A 21,490-nucleotide genomic window follows, 5' to 3' on the forward strand; every position below is an offset into this window, starting at 1 on the left:
CCAATAGTATATAAGCTAACTGATAATATGCAGGTGCTCCATATAACAGAAAAGGTTATACTGTGGTCAATTGAGAATATATTCAAATACTTGAGCTTATATCTCTAAAGAGAAAGAGGAAGCTGTTAAGATCAGGATTCAAGGTCTGCAGTCATTGACAATAAAATTCCACCCTTCAGAATAATGCATTCAAATGTCTGATGATGCTCCAATTCTGAAATGTGTCACCAAATCCTACTCTTCCTTAAACATTCAAGTATATAATTTGGGGACATTTTTGGATATAGTATGATTTTTAGAAGAGGAACTAGGAAAAACAAGATTTCTACATTACTGTACATTTTTAAAATTTAATAACCCTACAATGTCTTGTCTGGAATTTGTATTTTTCAAAGTTGCCTCTTAAGATAGGCTTTTAAAGGGAAAATCTTGGGAAGGTCGTATTCTTAAATCTCTGAATCTCAAAGGAAAAATACAGAGAACTAAAGAGGCAACAAAACCCCAAAAGCCAATTTACAACAAAAGCAGGAAACAAGGTTTCTCCCCCAAACTCCAAGCAGATGAGAACAAACCAACAGTCATAACACTGGAGTAACCATCTGTACCAGTGCAGAAGAAAGCAAAGGAATGCAACATGGCATGTGACACATCTGAGAACAGGAGAAGCCCCAAATAGCTAACAGGCAGATATTCAATTGAAAGCATGGCAGGCCAATTTAATGACAGCAGATGAAATAAGAGGGACTTTCCTGGTGGTCCAGTGGTTAAGACTCTGCGCTTCCACTGCAGAGGGTGTGGATTCGATCGGGGAACTAAGATCCCACGTGCCGCGCAGCGTGGCCAAAAAAAAAAAAAGAAAAAAAAAATGCACACGAGAACAGACAAAAATTATACCTTTATTTCAAAAAAGACAAAAAAAGTTAAGAAAGTGATATGACATATACATCAGAGTTAGAAAAAACTCAGTAACAGAACAAAATAATTAGAAATGAAAAAAAAAATTTTGGAAATAAAGACTAAACTAGAACAGACATAGAAGTGAGTAAATAGAATAGATTATGCCTTCAAGAGAAAGAGAAGGTAAAATGGGGGAGGGGGGCTGGATTTTAAGACATCAAAATGTGTCAAGCACTGAATATGGACAAAGAAGATCCAACAGACAGAAAACAGTAGGCCGAGACGGAAGCCAAAACAAGAGCATATCAGAAAGTTTTCCTCAAATAAAATATCTGAAATTACATACTGAAAGAGTACACTAGTTTATTTATTTATTTATTTTTGGCTGCAACCACTGCGCAGCTTGTGCAATCTTAGTTCCCCAACAAGAAACTGAACCTGGGCCCTCGGCAGTGAGTCTGGAGTCCTAACCACTGGACCACCAGGAAATTCCCAGACTATACTGTTTAACTAAAACTATCAACCCCAAAAAACAACTACCAAGATCCTAAACTTAACAGAATTTAAAGGAAACAAATCCTTTGGAGAACAAGGCAAAATCCATTTATCTACATAGGGAAAATTAGAGTACCATCAAACTGTGAAAGCAATGCTTTTTATGCTGGAAGAAAATGGAATAATATTTTAAAAAATCAAGAAGAGAAACTGTGAGACAAGGATTTCATATTCAGTAAAACTGATTTTTAAGCACAGAACTCAGATAATAATGCCCATGAGTGCTTTGTGTGGCATCTACCAGAAATTGAGCTTTCAACAACAAAAATGACTACAGATCATAACTAGAGGACTGAGGATAAGCATTAAACATACAGAACACATGTAGAACCTGTGTAAGATAAATGAAGATTAAAAGATAGTATGTAGGACTTCCCTGGTGGCGCAGTGGTTAGGAATCTGCCTGCCAATGCAGGGAACACGGGTTCGAGCCCTGGTCTGGGAGGATCCCACGTGCCGTGGAGCAACTAAGCCTGTGAGCCACAACTACCGAGCCTGCGCGTCTGGAGCCTGTGCTCCGGAACAGGAGAGGCCGCGACAGTAAGAGGCCCGCGCACCGCGATGAAGAGTGGTCCCCGCTCACCACAACTGGAGAAAGCCCTCGCACAGAAACGAATACCCAACACAGCAAAAATACATACATACATACATACATACATACATACTTTATCAGACCACGTGTTGTAATTAAAAAAAAAAGATAGTATGTAATGGCTACAGGCTCAGAATATATAAACTGTTAAGAAAAATTGGCAAGAGATAGTAAATATATAAATTTTTTAAATTGTTCACTTTAAAAACATTCTGAGACAGAAAGGCTAACAATTCATTTCCAGCTGATCTTCACAAGAAATAACAAATGAAGTTCTTTAGGCATAAAATAAATAATACCAGATGGGATCCTAAATTTGCAATAAGGAATGAATACCACTAAGGCAAATCTATGAGTAAATACAAAAGATCTTTGTGTTCAATATTTCTACTGTGCCTTTACTGTCTTCAACACTAATACCTGCTATAATCTCTGTAGTCTCATTATGATCCAATAAATTATTCTGAAGTCTCAAAGTTTTATTTTTTTCTCTCTTTCTATGTATATACGGAAACATAGTAAGAGTACTCTTGTTTTGCTTTGCAATATTATTAAATTTGGTTTTTAAAATTTCACCTAAAACAGTTATTTTAGAATTTAGTAACTCTTTTTAAATAAAAGAAAATTTATAATTTATAACTAAGAATGGATTGTTGGATTGAAAACTGGAGCTGGGTGACTTGTAAATTCAATCCATTACTGCAAGTGATAAAAAGAAACCGACATAGAATTCTCTAACTCATGAAAGGGGGGAATATACTCTAAGAAATAACTGAACGAAACTGTAAATCACAAATGAAAATATGATAAAACTAATGTCCCTTTGGCTGTAAAATTAAGTTGTCTTATGCAATAGAACATATTCAAATAGAATTATGGTGCCGATTCAGTTGCATTTGAGAACAATCATTCCGTTTTAAAAACAGAAACTCAATATTTTAAATGTACACATGATGAGATCTTTAAAAGCCAAAAAGTTATAGTTTTTCAAACTTAAATTACAAAACCCAATGAGATATCTTAAAAAGTTATCATATTGCATTGTTCGAAGAAGTGTACATAACTTATGAGAGACTTATAAACTCTTGCACAGTAGTTTGTGCTGAAGCCTGCTCAATAAAAGTCGATAAAAGAGGGACTTCCCTGGTGGTGCAGTGAATAAGAATCCACCTGCCAATGCAGGGGACACACGTTCAAGACCTGGTCCGGGAAGATCCCACATGCTGTGGAACAACTAAGCCTGTGCGCCATAACTACTGAGCCTGTGCTCTAGAGCCCACAAGCCACAACTACTGAGCCCGCAAGCCACAACTGAGCCCACGTGCCACAACTACTGAAGCCCACGTGCGTAGAGCCCGTGCTCCATAACAAGAGAAGCCACCACAATGAGAAGCCCCCGTGCTGCAACAAAGAGTAGTCCCCACTCACCACAACTAGAGAGAACACGCGTGCAGCAACAAAGACCCAACACAGCCATAAATAAATAAATATATAAATTATGAATCTGGAAGGTAAGACCTTCCAGATGAGTGTATGTTTAAAAAAAAAAGTCAATAAAAGAAACAGGCACTTCCACTTTCTCATGATAAAGTAAATCACTGAATTAAACACTTAACTGTAAATACAGAAAATGAGTTAAAATCTGGTGTGTTGAATTGTACTTTAGCCTTACTAATGTGGTTGGACTTTCTGTTTTGACTGTACTTGTCTGATACTAGTATCAACTAATCATCAAAAATTGTCTTTACTGTGAATGCATGATAACAAACACAAGTGGTAAATTATTTTTTTACATCTCAATTTATCCTAGAATAACTTGTGCCAAAATTTGCAATGACTGTGCAAAAAAAATGGTTTATAACTACTGCCACCTTAGCACAAATCAAGGCACTGACACCCAATAGTTATTTTTCACTGCCATGCACCCGCATGGGGGAAAAAAAGCCAGCTCTACTTAGGAAGGTCCATGATGAAGCTGTAAAATTAATTAAATCTCAACCCTTAAATATGTGTTCAATTCTGTATGACAAGATGGGAAGTACACACAAAGCGTTTCTGCTGCAAACTGTGTTTCCACAACTGTCTTGAGAAAAAGCATTTGTGTGACTGAATTGTAAGCTGAATTAGACCACTTTTTCTGATAGAAAACTATCTTTACTTGAAGTAGATTATTTTCTGAAAAGTGAACAAAGCAAGCCTGTCACTTCAAGAAAAACCGATACTTCTTGCTGCCAACAATAAAATTTGAGCATTCAAGCAAAAACTGAGATGTTTGAAAACTTGGACAAAGCACCATGAGACTGACAGCTTCCCAATACTTAAAGATTGTTCTGTTGAGATCAGTGGGGTTGTTCAGAAATGTGATTTTTAAGTATTAAATAATGAACTATGTCAATGTGGACACATATGTGGAAGATCTACATAATTCAGTGAACCAATATTTTCCAAATAATCAGTGCATGATGTTACAAAATCATATATAGATAAAAGATTCATTCCAAGCGCAAGACAGACCAATGAAAAGATCATTGTAGTGCTCTCAAATTCAATCTTGGAACAAGAACTTAAGATACTACACAATTTGTCAAGTTTTGGTATAATATCTGCAATTATCTACAAAGAATATTAAAATACTCTTCCCTTTTCTAAATACATGTATAATTTTCTTTATATGCTTCAATGACAACAAACTACCTTCTATGAAGCTTCGATTAAAGAGCTTTATAAAACTGTAATGTCATGTTTCCCACTAATTTCCTTTTTGTCTTTAGAAAATAGTTAAAATATTATTTGTATCAACATGTAGGGTTTAGAATTATAATTTTGATATTTTCAAAATTCCTCAGTTTTAATATCTAATGAGATATATTGACAGATATAACCCACATAAACAAATGTTCTTTAGGGTTTCCAATCATTTATAAGAAGGTTAAGGACCCGAAGTTCAAAAGGTTTAAGAACCACTTGCTCAAGAGGCACTACTAATGAAATCACAAGAGAAGATTTTAAAAGTCACCCCCAACAAATGAGAAAAAAATTTAAGCTGGAAGGTGGAGCTGACAAGTGAGAGCCAAAGGGTCCAGAGTTTCTTTGGGGAATGATAAAAGTGGTCTAAAATTGACTGTGGTAATGTCTGCGTAACTTTGTGCATATACTAAAAGCAACTGAATTTATACCTTAAATGGGTGAGTTTTATGGTATGTGAATTGTATCTCAATAAAGCTACCATAAAAAAACACACATATATCATATAATCCAGCGATGCCAATCTTAGTTATTTACCCACGTTTAACCTAAATATATGCCCACACATGGATTCAAGACCGAAATAGTCATAGCAACTTCATTCATGATAGCCAAAAACCAGAAATAATCCAAGTGGATAACAAATTATGACATGTGGTATACTCATACAACAGAATACTACTTGGAGTACAGGAGAGGGAGGGGATAAATTACGGATACATGCAGTAACATAGATGAATCCAAAAACTTTATGTTGAGTGAAGGAAGCAAGACATGTTATATTCATAGGTCACTCTAGAAAAGATTTATACAATCTATAATGATAGAAAGCAAATCAATGGTGTTTAGGGTGATGCTGTGAGACTGCAAAAACTCCAAGGGTACTTTTTGGTCATGGGTGTACAATTCTGTTAAAATTCATGAAAACATATACTTTAAATCAGTGTGTCTTATTGTGTTTCATTATACCCCATAAAGTTAATTTTTAAAAAGTCAACATAGGAGAAAAAGTGGAATTCTAAAAGATAACTAGTTCATCAAAAAGAAGGCAGGATAAGAACAGAGTAACAAATAATAAATGGGATAAACACAGAATAAATAACAAGATGGGAGACTTTAAACTCAACCATATTAATAACTACATTAAATGTAAACAGACTAACCATGCCAATTTAAATATAAATACACGGTGGAAAAAGGTGTATCATGCAAATGGTAAGCAAGAAAACTGTAGGGCTTTATTAATATTAGGCCAAGTAAACCTCAAGGCAAATAATATTACTAGAGATAATGAGGGACATTTCACAGTGGTAACAAGAACAATTTACAACCAACAATCATAAATGTGTATGCACCTAACAGAGCTTTGAAACACATGTAGCAAAACTGACAGAACTGAAAGACAAGGTAGACAAATTCACAATTAAGAGTTGGAGATTTAAAATAAGACACAGAAAACTGGAGTATTATCAACTAACTTGACCTGATATTTATAGAACTGCACTAACCAATTCCAGAATATGCATATTTTTTCAAATACATAAGACATTCACCAAAATAGTCTATATGCTACAAAATATCAAGACACCAAAGAAATGAAATCATACAGAGTATATTCTTGGATAACAATAATATTAGATTAGAAATAAACAATTAGAAGATATCTAAGAAATGCCCAAATATCTGATCTGGAAATTAAATAACACATTTCTACATAATCTATGGGTCAAAGAATAAATCACAAATAAGGTAACAAAAATATAGTCAGAGGACTTCCCTGGCGGTCCAGTGGTTAGGATTCCGTGTTCCCAATGCAGGGTGCTCGGGTTTGAACCCTGGTCGGGGAACTAAGATGCACCGCATGACACGGCCCCCCCCCAAAAATACACACACACACACACACACACACACACACACACACACACACATAAAATCAGAATGTGCGGGAAAGCAGTACTTTGAAAATCATAGCTTTAAATACTTGACTTAGAAAAAAATTAAGGTGTAGTATTAATGACCTAAGCAAGGGGCTGGCAAGCTACAGTCCAAACGCCAAGTCCAGCACATTGTTTTTGTATGGCCAGCAAACCAAGAGTAGTTCTTATATTTTTAAATGGTTGGGGGGGGGGAACGAAAAGAACGATAATATTTTATGACTCACGAAAATTATGACGAAAATCAAATATCAGTATACAAAGTCATGCTCATTCATTTATGTATTGTCTACAATGGAAGAGTTGTGTAGTAACTGCAATTACAGACAATATAGTCTGCAAAGCCTTAAGTATCACTTATCTGAAATATTCACAGGAGAAGTTTACTAATTCCTATTCTAAGCTCCCACTTCTATGAGTTAGAAAAGTAGAAGTAAATCAGATAAAGTAGAAAATAGTAAAAATAAAAAGTAGAAATCAATTAAACAGACACTGGAAAGAAAAGAGAAAATGAACAAAGACAGATGTTGGTTCTTTGAAAAAGTAATGAAACTGATAAAGCTCTAGGAGCAAAACGGATCAAAACAAAGATAAATCATAAATTATTCACATCAGGAGTGAAAAGAGGAACATATCATTACAGATCCTGCAGACATTATTAGGTTAATGCAGAAATACTGCAAAGACTTTACACCTAAAAATTTGACAACTTTGATGAACAGACAAATTCCTTGGAAAACACATGACCAAAACTGAAGAAGAAATAGAAAAGCTAAACAACCCCATATATATTAAAGAAATCAAATTTATAATAAAAGCTATTCCATAAAGAAATCCCAGTCACATTCCAGAAGTCCCTCTCCAGAATTCATCAGTGCATTCTACTCATAATTTAAGGATGAGATAATACTTAGTCAACACAAGTTCTTTTAGAAAAAAAAAAGCAGCAGAGGAACAGTTCTTGACTTGTTTTATGATACCAGAATAATCCTGATCCCAAAATCTTAAAGCATTACAAATCAAAACTACAGACCAAAACCCTCATGAACACAGATGTAAAAATCCTTAAAAACAAACCCAGCAGCAAATCAAATCCAGCCATACAAGTTTGGTTTTCCATTCAAAAAAATTTATGTTCTACTCCACATTAAAAGAGGAAAATCTGAAGAATATCTCAATAGATACAGAAAAGTCTTTGATAAAACTCAACAACATAATAAAATCTTATAGCAAACGAGGAACAGAAGGGAACTTCCTCAAACTGATAAAAGATAACTACGGAAAACATTTAGCTAACATCATACCTAATGTAAACAAACTCTCTTCCTCTAAGATCAGTAACAAGTGTTTGCTCTCACCACTTCTACTAAACAATGTACTAGAGGTCCTAACCAATGCAATAAATGAAGAAAAAGAAATAAAAGGCCTAAAAATCAGAAAAGAACAAGAAAATTATGGTTATCTGGTATATGATTATGTATGTATAAAACACTATGAAATCTTAAAGAACAGAATGATTAAGTGAATCTAGCAATTTCACATAGTACCTGGTCAATATAGAAAAATAAATTATATTTATATATATTAGCAACAAACAGAAAGTAAAAACTTTAATGTATTACATCATTTAAAACAGCATTGTAAAACATCAAATGTCTAAGAATAAAACTAATGAAAGGTGTGTAAGATCTTGATATTAGCAGGAAAAAATTAAGAACACCTATATTAACATAGAGATATATCACGATCATGAAGTGGCAGACTCAATATTGTTAAGATGTCCAGTCTCACTAAATGATCTACATGTGATACAATCTCTATTATAATTCTAGTAGGCTTTTCTGGAGAAACAGACAAGCTAATTCTAAAATTTACATGCAAGGGGACTTCCCTGGTGGTGCAGTGGTTGGGAATCCACCTGCCAATGCAGGAGACACAGGTTCGAGCCCTGGTCTGGGAGGGTCCCACATGCAGCAGAGCAGCTAGGCCCATGCTCCACAACTACTAAGCCTGTGCTCTAGAGCCCACGAGCCACAACCACTGAAGCCCACACACCTAGAGCCCGTGCTCTGCAACAAGAGAAGCCACCACAATGAGAAGCCCACGCACCACAATGAAGAGTAGCCTCTGCTCGCTGCAACTAGAGAAAGTCCTTGTGCAGCAACAAAGACCCAATGTGGCCAAAAATAAATAAGTTAATTAAAAATAAAAATAAACAGTAAATTAATCTAGTTGTTAAAGAACTCATCTAGAAAGACGTTCTTTTACACAAACAAATGAGATTTAACTCTGGAAGGAAGAAAATTCCCAAATATAACTATGAAGCATAGTAATACAAAGGTTAAAGAGAACAAAGTTTTCATCTAATCATGTTTTTCACACTAAGGAGCACAACCCATCAGTGGATCATAAAATCAACTTAAAACATGAAAATCACCTTTAAAAGGAGAATAAGAAACAACAGCATAGAAAAGAAAAATCAGAACACATCAAGTATGTTAAGGGTGAGTTTTGTTTCATATGTATGAATGTAGTATATAAGATGTTATTTCTTTCTGTGGATCATAGTTAAAAGATCTAAAAACACTGATTTATGTAACAGGAAACTGATGACTCCTAACTATGACAGTGTAACAGTATTTAGGTAACAGAGAAAAAGACCATTTTGTTATGGGAAAACTCTAGAAACCACCTATTTAGAAAGGAATAGAGAGATCACTGGTACAAAGCAAATACATTTTAGTTGTGAGGTCTTCTTTCACTTCAAATATATATTAGGAATCTCATCATGCTAAAAGCAGAAAGACTGAGTATGAACACTTCCTGAGTACTCTTACTGACAATTACATAATTCTGAAATGAGAGAAGTGGTAGATCCTTGAATCATAAAATCTAGATCTGAAAGACATGAGAGATTTCATTCATTCTATTACAGTCTGAGTTGTGTCCCCTAAATTCCTATGTTGGAGCTCTAACCCCAAAAGCCTGAAAATGTAGTCATACTTGGAGACAGGGCCTTTAAAGAAGTAATTAAAGTGGGATCATTAGGATGGGCCCTAATCCAAATATGACTAGTGTCCTTACAAGAAGAGATTACAAAACAGACAACACATACACCAAGTGGCAACCATATGACGCCACGGCAAGAAGGTGACCATCTGAAGTCAAGGAGCGAAGCCTCAGAAAAAACCAACCTGGCAACACCTCATCTTAGATTTCAAACTGCCAGAACTGTGAGAAAATAAATTTCTGTTGTTTAAGCTACCCAATCTGTGATATTTTGTTATGGCAGACTATTACGTACCCTAGTAAACTAATACACACCTCTTAGATGAACAACATATGTTTAAATTATCTAAATACTCTCATGGCTAATTTATGCCAAGTTAGGACTAGAATACAGATTAAAACTTATAAGGAAAATAAAAATAGGTCAGTGAGAGTAAACTGGCAAGAATACCAGCAGCCATTCAAACTGGAAATCATACAGTAAAGAAGAGCAAAAGAGTTGGCCCATATGCAGAGACCAAGTTTCAAAAAGCCAGACTCATAAGACAGGCATGAGAGCAATGTCAGACACCTTAGAAGAAAGACAACTCAAAGAGAAAGCAAGAAGACTTGTCTATAAAGTTCAATTCTAACCACATAACTTTAAAAGTCCAAAAGAAGAGAAAGGAAAGGTACCAAAGAAACCAGTGGCTGCATAGGGAGTTATCTAGCTAACTTGGATTTTAAAAGGACACTTGTAGAAATAAGAGAAGCAGTCTATCATCCACTCAGAAAGACTGAAGACAGAGGATGATGATACATGCAAAAAGTACTAGGGAAAAAAAAATTTCCTAGAAGAAGAATAAGCCTCAAGCTTTGAGCTGATGATAGAATATAAATAAATGACAAAATCAGCAGCATAGAAAGACTCAATTCTTATTTACTTTCATCAAGAAAGTTTTCAATCCTTACACAAGACAGGTGATGCTATAAAGATATTATCTAGCTGCTTTGAGACAGAATGGTATAGGAAAAAGAGCACAGATATCAGAGTCAAATTGTACCTGGGTTAAATCCCAGCATTGTCACTTATTGGAAAGGCAGTAGTGCATATTGTTAAATAATTGACAACAATTACTATAGAAAAACCCTGAGTGTTTTAATTGACATGGGCAAAAATTTGCTGACCAACAAAGAAGATCTAAAACTACTAAAGGAGAAAAAAGAAAGCATGACATGATATATGATATAACATAATATAATGCCACATTAGTAGAAGTATGTCCAAATCAACGGAAATAAATATGAACAGAAGTCAAAAGACATAGGAAAAACCAATGTTCGCTTCTGGTTGTTACCTTTCATGAACAACAGAAAAGGGTGACCAAGGTGGTGATCTATATCATATATGTCATATAATGAAAACTAGAAATATTTAGCCAGGACAGTGACTGAGGGTTTGTACTTGCACATGAAGAAAAAGAACCTATGAAAAAGTAAAGGGTATGGGCTTCCCTGGTGGCGCAGTGGTTGAGAGTCCACCTGCCGATGCAGGGGACACGGGTTCATGCCCCGGTCCGGGAAGATCCCACGTGCCGCGGAGCGGCTGGGCCCGTGAGCCATGGCCGCTGAGCCTGCGCGTCCGGAGCCTGTGCTCGGCAACGGGAGAGGCCACAGCGGTGAGAGGCCCGCATACCAGAAAAAAAAAAAAAAAAAGTAAAGGGTAGGTATATTTTCTTCAAGATAAGGAAGAACTTTACAACATTTAGAAGTGTTCAGAGAATGAACTGACATACAGTGATGTTCTCATCAACAGGGGCTAATGATAACCCATACGGAATTTAAAGATTCAGGAATTTATGTTTCTGGAAGGAATTTTTTTTTTTTTTTTTCTTTTTTTTGCGGTATGCGGGCCTCTCACTGTTGTGGCCTCTCCCGTTGTGGAGCACAGGCTCCGGACGCGCAGGCTCAGTGGCCATGGCTCACGGGCCCAGCCGCTCCGCGGCATGTGGGATCTTCCCAGACCGGGGCACGAACCTGTGTCCCCTGCATCGGCAGGCGGACTCTCAACCACTGCGCCACCAGGGAAGCCCCTCTGGAAGGAATTTTATCATTGTTATACAATAATACTAGAATACTTCTAGGCTCATGTAAATTAACTCAAAGAAACTTAAAAATTACATTTAAAATTAACAAAAGAAATTTTACTTATATTATTAGAAAAACAAAATAAAACCACCAAAATGAAAAAGAAAATTCTAACACAGAATACTTCTAAATCTTGGCCAATGGTTCACAGTAACTAGGCTTTTTTAGTTCTATGATGACAAAAATCTATCACTATGAATAAACCGTCACATTGATTTATTTTTCTACTTATCAAAGTGACAAACTTATATTATAATAAGAAATTTATCATATATATAATAATCCCAAGAAAGAACATGAGTAGGCAACAGTGATAACAAAATCTACATACAATGAATGATAATAACATTATCATTAATGCATTAAAATTTCTCAAAATGCTTTTCCACCTGTTTGCCATCCAATCTGAAAACAACTCTGAGGCAGACAAAGCAGTTAGTATTAGTCCCATTTTACTGTCTTCCTGAGGCTAAGAGGGGCAAATGCCTTTCCTCAGATCATTTAAGTTGGTCCAGAGTATGAAGTATGAATCTAGAGCATATGACTCCTGGGCAGTGTCCATTCTTTCTTTCTTTCTTTTTTTTTGGCTGTGCCACATGGCTTGCGGGATCTTAGTACCCCGACCAGGGATTGAACCTGGGCCCATGGCAGTGAAAGTGCCAAGTCCTAATCACTGGACCGCCAGGGAATTCCCCATTCTTTCTTTAATAACTTTTGTTTTCTCATCAATGAATAATACATTTTCATTGTACAAATGTTAGAATTCAGATAGATAAATCATCTCCCTAATTAGACAATGTATTAATATTAACAAGAAACTTTAACTTATCTTTGAAATGAAAAAAAATGGAAGTAAAAGAAATAATTCAAGTAAATAAGAAAAAATTTATTTTACTTCCCATAATTCTAAGTTGAGAAAACAGAAGGCTAAGTGGATCAGTTAAGTAGAATAAATAATGTTTTCTTGACCGACCATTAAATATTTTACATGTCAATACTCTTAACACCAAAATGTAGACACATTCCCTTAAATAGGGCTCTAGCAATATTAGATTTCTCATCTTTACATGCTTAAAGAAAACAACCTAAACTTCATTTTTAATGATATAATTAAAAGGTAAAACCATTACTTTGGGTGTGCTTCCTTTAATGAATTTTTTAATTGAAGACAACAAGCCAGTTTCATTCTTCGGTGGTTTTTCTCCTCCTGAAGGCAGGCTATCATCAACCTCTGAATATTTCCTCTTTGCTCTGGCAGTGCGTTGTGTTTGGATTTGATTTGATTGCTGAGAAGCTTTCCGTGTTCTCAGCCTCATCTTTTATGGGTGCCACATGTAAAACTATAAGAGAAAAATAATACAGGTTATTAAAATTAAACCTAGCATACCCATATGTGCCCAGCTTATATAATAAAAATATCTTGATTAAAAAGAAGTCCAGGTCTATAAGGGATTGAAATAAGAAACTGACATTTTATTTATTTATTTATTTTGGCCATACCACACATGACTTGCGGGATCTTAGTTCCCCAACCAGGGGTTGAACCCAGGCCCTCAGCAGCCAGAGTGCGGAGTCCTAACCATTGGGCCACCAGGGAATTCCCAAGAAACTAACCTTTTAATTGAAACGTGTAGTGCTTTGAATTTTATTACATTCTCCCAAATAACCTTCTCACAACTTCTGAAATATTATATCCTATGATCTAATAGAGCGTGCATGTTCCTTCCAGAGCACTATGCTGCCTCCACCCATGCTGACCTTATCATTCATTTAATCACTCATTCATTCATTCAACAAGTATTTATTGGGCACTTACCACATTCTAGGCACTGGGCTAGGTAAGTGCCTAGTAAAACAAGACAGAGAAGGTTTTTACCCTCTGGAGCTTACAATGTAGTGGAAAAAACCCTTAGTCAATGAATGAATTAATTCCATGAGCACAATTCTAAATATCAACAAGTATACAAGTATCAATATAACAAGAATGACTGGATCATTCTGTGGTATTTGATGTTACCATATGTAATGATCTTTTTTTTTAAGTGTTCAATTCAGTGACATTTATTAATTTGCGGTGTTGTCCAACCATACCATTATCTATTTTCAGAACATTTTCAATCACCCCCAGAGGAGACCCCATACCTATTGGCAGTCAATCCCCATTTCCCCCTGCCCTTAGCCCTAAGCAACCACTAATCTCTTTTCTGTCTCTATGGATTTCCCAATTCTGGACACTTCATGTAAGTGGAATCACACAATATATGGTCCTGTATAACTGTTTCTTTCACTTAGGATAATGTTTTCAAGGTTCATCCATGTTGTAGCATGTATCAGTACATTATTCCCATTTACGGCTGAGTAATGTTCCATTGAATGGGTAAGACTACATTTTGTTTATCCATTCATCTACTGATGGACATCTGTGTTGTTTCTACCTTTTGGTTAAGTGTGAATAGTGCTGGAGTGAACATTCATGTACAAGTTTCTTTTTGACCACCTGTTTTGAGTTTTATTGGGTATGTAACCAGGAGTGGAATTGCTGGTTCATGTGGTGATTTTATGTTTAACATACTGAGGAACTGCTGTTTTCCACAGCAGCGGCACCATTTTATATTCCCACCAGCAATGTACAAGGTTTTCACTTTTTCCGTATCCTCACCAACACTTGCTACTTGTTTATTTTTTTATTATAGCCATTTTAGTGGGGGTGAAGTGGTATCTCATTGTGGCTTTGATTTGCATTTCCTAATGGCTAATGATGTTGAGCATCTTTTCCTGTGCCTGTTGGCCATTTGTTTGTAATGACCCTTTAAATACCAAATTCACATCAGACAGAAAATATGAGGCCATCGATTTGAACTCTCTCATTTCACTGATGAGAAAATTAATGGCTGGCAAAAATTGTCCCAAGACTTAGAAGTAGTTGAGAACATTCCCTGAATTATAATCTGTGAAATAGAATACAAAAACTACTACACTAATAATTAAGAGATATTAATTAGGTCTAATCCTACTTCAATCATAGCTAAGCTATAGCCACTTAAATATTTTTTCACCTGTATAATGAATACATTATTCATCTTACCATCTTGACGCTCAAAATGAAGAAGGAATTAGAAAAGCTATAAAGTGCAGAGAAGAGTAAAACTACTCACAACAGTGAATGCATTAGCAAAAAAGTCTAACCAGTTAAGCACTCTAAACTCCTAAAGGTGAAGAAATTCTTGGCAAAGAGTAGGGTCTTCGCAGACAAATTAGGAAGCTTAAGAAGTCGTGTCTTGGGCTTCCCTGGTGGCGCAGTGGTTAAGAATCTGCCTGCCAATGCAGGGGACATGGGTTCGAGCCCTGGTCCGGGAAGATTTCACACGCCATGGAGCAACTAAGCCCGGCACCACAACTACTGAGCCTGCGCTCTAGAGCCCGTGCGCCTAGAGCCCATGCTCCGCAACAAGAGAAGCCACCACAAGAAGCCTGCGCACCTCAACGAAGAGTAGCACCTGCTCACCGGAACTAGAGAAAGCCCGCGGTGCAGCAATGAAGACCCAAGAGAGCCAAAAACAAAAAACAAACAAACAAAAAGTCGTGTCTTTAGTAATGCAACACAACAGTCACAGAAAAAAAGTTAGGACCCCTCCCTTTTTTAACATATAGAAACTACACACACACACACACACACACACACACAATCTACTCCAACAAAAAAGTGCCAACCTCAAAGGCTTCACCAGAGGAGTCCTAAAATACCTTTCCAAACAACCATTTGTTTTTCATCACCAAGTAGTGTTCAGTTTTAAGCTGTCATCCCCAAATAAAACAAATACTGCCTTTTCTCCTAAAGAGTCAATGTTAACTTCTAAAGGGATTTACTCAAGGTATGTATTATTTACTTAAATAACTCTATTTACAGTGTATAAATTTTGTCTTAATTCCTTTGTTCTTCAGCACAGCACTCCTTAAAAAGGAAAATTCCCATAAAGCAAATGCATGGGGTAATTTTTCAAAAAGAAAGTTATTTGTATTCAATTTCTTTAAAAATCTGTAAAATTTTTTTTTAATATTTTCAAAAATACCTATGGGTGAACCTATCTTAAACCCAGAATCTTTAATGGAAATTTAAAAATTTTATGAAATAATATCTTCATATAAAGTAGGTCTTAAAAGACTAAACACATATAGCTAGTTCAGTCCAAGGGGTTCAGCTCATTAAAATTTAAATATTGGTCACCTGCTACCAGTATGGTAATAAAAGGATAAAAATGATACCTCTTCCCATGAGAATCAAAAAGTCTAACAGGTTAAGGATAGATACACATCATAGTGTATATATAAAATGCTAGATCACTCTTCATGGAGAGTGAAGATTTTAGGAAAGCTTAGGAGAAAGGTCCTCTGAACTTAAAAATAACCAGTCACTGGAAAGAAAGACAAGAGCATTTAAAGAAGGAGGCTGAAATGTAGAGGGTTTTAGTCCATTCCAATAATGAGTTGTAAAAGGTATACTTAATAGTTCTAAAAGGGCTGGAGCAGTCAAGCCCTCATGAACTTTTGAAACTGACCATCAAGACTAAAATCTTACAAAGTATGTTCCTTGACCACAATTATAAATCAAAAACAAAAGAAATCTTAAATAGTACCATATACTTGAAATTTTTTAAATTTATAAATAAATCATGAGTCAAACAAGAATTCACAAGGGAAATACAAAATATTTTGTAATGAAAATTAACAAAAAGAGAGCACATCAAAATTTCTGGGATGTAATAAGTAGCACTTAGAGGGAAATTATAAACATACACGTACCTAACAACAGAGTCCCCAAATATATAAAGTTAAAATTGTCAACCAAAGTGAAAAACAGGCAATTCAACAAGAGTTGGAGGCTTTAATACTCCACTTTCAAAAACGGATAGAATAACTAGACAAAAGATCAATAAGGAAACAGAAGACCAGAACGATTCTTGAGACCTAAGAGTCATATACATAGAACACGCCATCCAACAACAGAATACACATTCTTCTCAACTTACAAATGGAATATTCTCCATGAAAGACTACATGTTAAGACACAAAACAAGTCTCACCTTTAAAAGAACTGAAATCGGGTCTCCCTGGTGGCACAGTGGTTAAGAATCCACCTGCCAATGCAGGGGACATGGGTTCCAGCCCTGGTCTGGGAAGATCCCACACGGTGCAGAGCAACTAAGCCCATGTGCCACAACTACTGAGCCTGCAATCTAGAGCCTGCATGCTACAACTACTGAAGACCACGCGCCTAGAGCCCGTGCTCTGCAACAAGAGAAGCCACCACGATGAGAAGCCTACACACCACAACGAAGAGTAGCCCCCAGTCGCAACTAGAGAACGCCTGCACACAGCAATGAAGACCCAACACAGCCAAAAATAAAATAAATAAAATAAATAAATTTATAAAATAAATAAATAAAATAACTGAAATCATACAAGTATATGATCTCCAACCACACTGGAATTAAATTAGAAATCACAAGGAAGGAAAGTTGAGAAATTAACAAATGTGCAAAAATTAAACAACAAAGTCCTAAATAAACACTGTGTCAAAGAAGAAATCACAAGGGGAATTAGAAAATACTTCACAATGAATGAAAACAAAAACACAGCACACCAAAACTCATAGCATGCCCCTAAAAGCAGTGCTCAGAGGACAACTTATAGCTGTGAAGGCTAATATTTTTAAAAAGACCTCAAATCAATAAAAAAGCCTTCTAGCTTAAAAAACCAGAAAGAGAAAAGCAAACTAAATGTAAAGCAAGCAGAAGAAAGAAAATAATAAAGAAATAGAACAAAAATAAATCAAACAGATAATTTTTTTTAAAAACAATGAAGCCTAAAGTTGGTTCTTTGAAAAGAGCAACAAAATTGACAAATCTTTAGAACTAGACAAGAAGAAAAGAGAAAACTCAACCTACTAAAATCATCAATGAAAGAAGTGACATTAATACCAACTTCACAGAAATAAAATGGATTATGAGAAAATACTACGAAAAACTGTACAGCAACAAATTAGATAACCTAGATTCAATGGACACATTTTTAAGAAGACACAACTCAAATGACTCAAGAAAAAACAGAAAAAGACTCATAACAAGTAAAGAGATTTAATTAATAATAAAAAAATACTTGCCACAAAGAAAAGTCCAGGACCAGGTGGCTTCACTGGTAAATTTTACATAATGTTTAAAGAAGAAGTAACACCAATCTTTCTCAAATTCTTCCAAAAAATTGAGGAACACCTCCCAACTCAATCTATGAGGCGCATTACCCTGATACCAAAGTCAAACAAAGACACTACAAGAAAACTACACATCAATATCCCTTAGGAACATAGACAGAAATATCCTCAACGAAATACTAGCAAACCAAATCCAGCAGCTTAATAGAAGGATTACACACCATGACCAAGTGGTGTTTCTCTCAGGAATACAAGGGTGGTTTAATATGAAAACTAATCAATCTAATACACCATATTAAAAGAATAAAGGAAAAACTCCACACAATCATCTCAGTTGATACAGAAAAAGTATCTGACCAAACCCAACATCCTTTTCCAATAAAAATACTCAACAAGGGGCTTCCCTGGTGGCGCAGTGGTTGAGAGTCCGCCTGCCAATGCAGGGGACACGGGTTCGTGCCCCGGTCCGGGAGGATCCCACATGCTGCAGAGCGGCTGGGCCCATGAGCCATGGCCGCTGAGCCTGCGCGTCTGGAGCCTGTATTCCGCAGCGGGAGAGGCCACAACAGTGAGAGACCGGCGTACCGCAAAAAAAAAAAAAACAAACCTCAACAAACCAGGAGTAGAAGGGAATTCTTACCCAATAAAAGACATCTACAAAAGCCCCAGAGCTAACATCATACTTCATAGTGAAAAGCTAAATGCCTTTCCTCTTATGACCAAAAATAAGACAAGGATGTCTACTCTCACTACTTCTATTCAACATTTTACTGTAGGTTCTAGTCAATTAAGCAAGAAAAGAAAAGAAACCTATGTCAGAAAGGAAAAGTAAAACTATCTCCTTGTAGATGAAATGCTCTTATACAAAGAATAACTATAAAAGCAATAACCATAAAAGGAAAAACTGAATAAACTTGGCTTAATAAACATTAAAAATTTTCTGTTCACCAAGACACCAGTAAAAAAAAATCAAAAGGCAAGCAACAAACTGATGCAATATTCATAAAACATGTATCTTGTAAAGCACTTGTATGCAGAATACAAAGAAATCCTAAAACACAACGAAGACAAACAAACCAGTAGAAAAAAATGAGCAAAAGATTTGAGAAGATATTTCATAACAGCTAGATAACTTGCCACAAGCATATGAAATGATACTCGATATTATTTATTATCAGAAGTGTAAGTTAGAAACATTAATAGCATACTAATCCGCATCTACTTGAATCGTAAAAAGTATTGTACAAGACTGACAACAATAAATGGTAGCAAGGATGTAGAACAATGAGGACTCTCATATTTTGCTGATGGGAATGTAATTTTGGTAAAAGTTGAGCACTTTCTAATAAACAACACATAGCCCTCTGATCCAATAATTTCATTTCTAAGTTTTTAAACAAGAGAAATATAAACGTGTCCACAAGGTTCTTTTACCAAAATGTTCCTGGCAGCTTTATTTACAATAGCCCCAAACTGGGAACAACGAAAATGCTCAGCAACAGAAAGATGAATATTGTGGGTTTTGCTTTGTTTTTTACAGTGGAATAATAATCAGAAACAGAAAGCAACAATTACTAATATCATCAACAACATGAAAGAATCTCACAGACACTGAGCAATGGCAGACACAAAAGAGTATGCATTTGGTGATGGCATTAAAAAGGCAGAGGCAAAAATAATCTAAGGAGAAAAAAAAATCAGAATAAAAGTTGCCTTGAGGAAAGGAAATGTCCTATATTGTGATACGGGTGTAGATTTGTCAAAACTTACAGCTAAGATCTATGTATTTCAAAGTATATAAAATTTACCTAAATAAACACCTATAAAAAGTTCTTATGAATAACAACCAACCAGGTAGGAGTGGGTGGAGGTACAGATCAAAGAAGACAGACAAAGTGTTAATAACTACTAAAACCGAGTGATGGTTATATGGAGATTCACGATACCATTGTTTACTTTGTGCATATGTTTGATATTTTCCATTAAAAAATAAGAACAAAAATCCTGACTATGAGAGCTACTGACAGGGTTCAATACGAGGAAACTGCCGAATAAAGTCAAAACAGAGTAGGACAGAATCAAATGAGAAAAGCAAACAGAATACTAGAAAAAGACGGAAAGAGGAACATAAACTAAGCAATCTCAGAGAGCAGTCCTCCATATTTTCAAACACTATAAGAAAACAACAGAAAGTTCCACTTAAGCCAAAACCTATCTTTAACCAAAGCTCCTTCTAAAAGTTTAGGAAAACAAATTTCACATTAAAAAGTAACAGAAATCAGACCAGAGCCCATATAGTTATCATAAGAAGAAGAAAAAAAAAAGAGAAGCAGAATAAAATCCCTAATTTCCTACAAACAATAAAATTACAAAAAGTAACCCCATAAAGACAGATCGCAACTATAAACCACTTCCAAGGAAAGGTTAAAACCACTAATATAAGAACAAATTTAACTGGAATTCAGGGGGGTGGGGATAAAGTGACAGAAGTCAGAAAAAAATTAAAAAGTAAAAAAAAAAATTATTTCATAAATGAAGACTAAAGAAAAAAGAACAAAGAAGTAAATGAACACAACAGATAGAAAAAAGAAGACATATTTCTAAACATTAAAAAAATGCAGATTCAAGAAAAACTGATCAAATATTGAAGAGAGTCAAAGATCAGACACTCAAAAGTACAACAAGAAAACTTTCCAGAAACAGAAGTCTGAAACCATGTATTGAAAGACACAGACATGAGAATAGCAACCCAGAAAGACAAATACCAAGACAGTCTAGTATGAGCTACTAGAACTTTAAATTACTGAATTTTAAGAAATGGGGGAAAAATTCTTTGGACATATAGGCAAGATAGACATAGGCAAACTTTTTCTTACAGAATCAGAGAGTAAATATTTTAGGCTTACAAACCATAGGGTGAAAGTTATATGAAATTCAAATATCAATGTCCAGTGTCCACAGCCACGTTCACTGGTTTCCAAATTGTCTATGGCATTGCATAGCATAAGCAGCCAAAGACAATATGTAAATGAACAGACATAGCTGTGTACAAAAAAAGTGTTTACAAGCACAGGCAGTCAGCCCATGGGCAGTAGTTTGCAGACCCCTGATTTAGGCATACACTAAGTGACTTTATAATGGACAGAATATGAGACTATTCTAAATTTTTCAATAGCAACGCTTTATGCCAGAAAAAAATGGAGTAAAATATTTAAAATAAAATAATCAAGGAAAGAACATGTAAACTGGCCTTCCCTGGTGGCGCAGTGGTTAAGGATCCGCCTGCCAATGCAGGGGACATGGGTTCAAGCCCTGGTCCAGGAAGATCCCACATACTGCAGAGCAACTAAGCCTGTGCGCCGCAACTACCGAGCCTGCGCTCTAGAGCCTGCAAGCCACAACTACTGAGCCCACGCGCCTAGA

At 35.7% G+C, this 21,490-nt stretch overlaps 1 protein-coding gene across 2 annotated transcripts in view; it reads right to left on the reverse strand.

The window, feature by feature from the left end:
- Positions 1–21,490, reverse strand: part of CTDSPL2 (CTD small phosphatase like 2) — a 69,457-nt gene that overhangs the window by 38,097 nt on the left and 9,870 nt on the right. For both annotated transcript variants that reach the window (XM_030842911.3, XM_030842910.3), the window contains exon 2: positions 12,990–13,199. In XM_030842911.3, the coding sequence (XP_030698771.1) occupies positions 12,990–13,175 (186 nt within the window). In that variant the 5' untranslated portion in view covers positions 13,176–13,199. The remainder of the gene's footprint in view (positions 1–12,989; positions 13,200–21,490) is intronic.

The sequence above is a fragment of the Globicephala melas genome, chromosome 2, assembly GCF_963455315.2.
Source record: "Globicephala melas chromosome 2, mGloMel1.2, whole genome shotgun sequence".
NCBI classification, from domain to species: Eukaryota; Metazoa; Chordata; class Mammalia; order Artiodactyla; family Delphinidae; genus Globicephala; species Globicephala melas.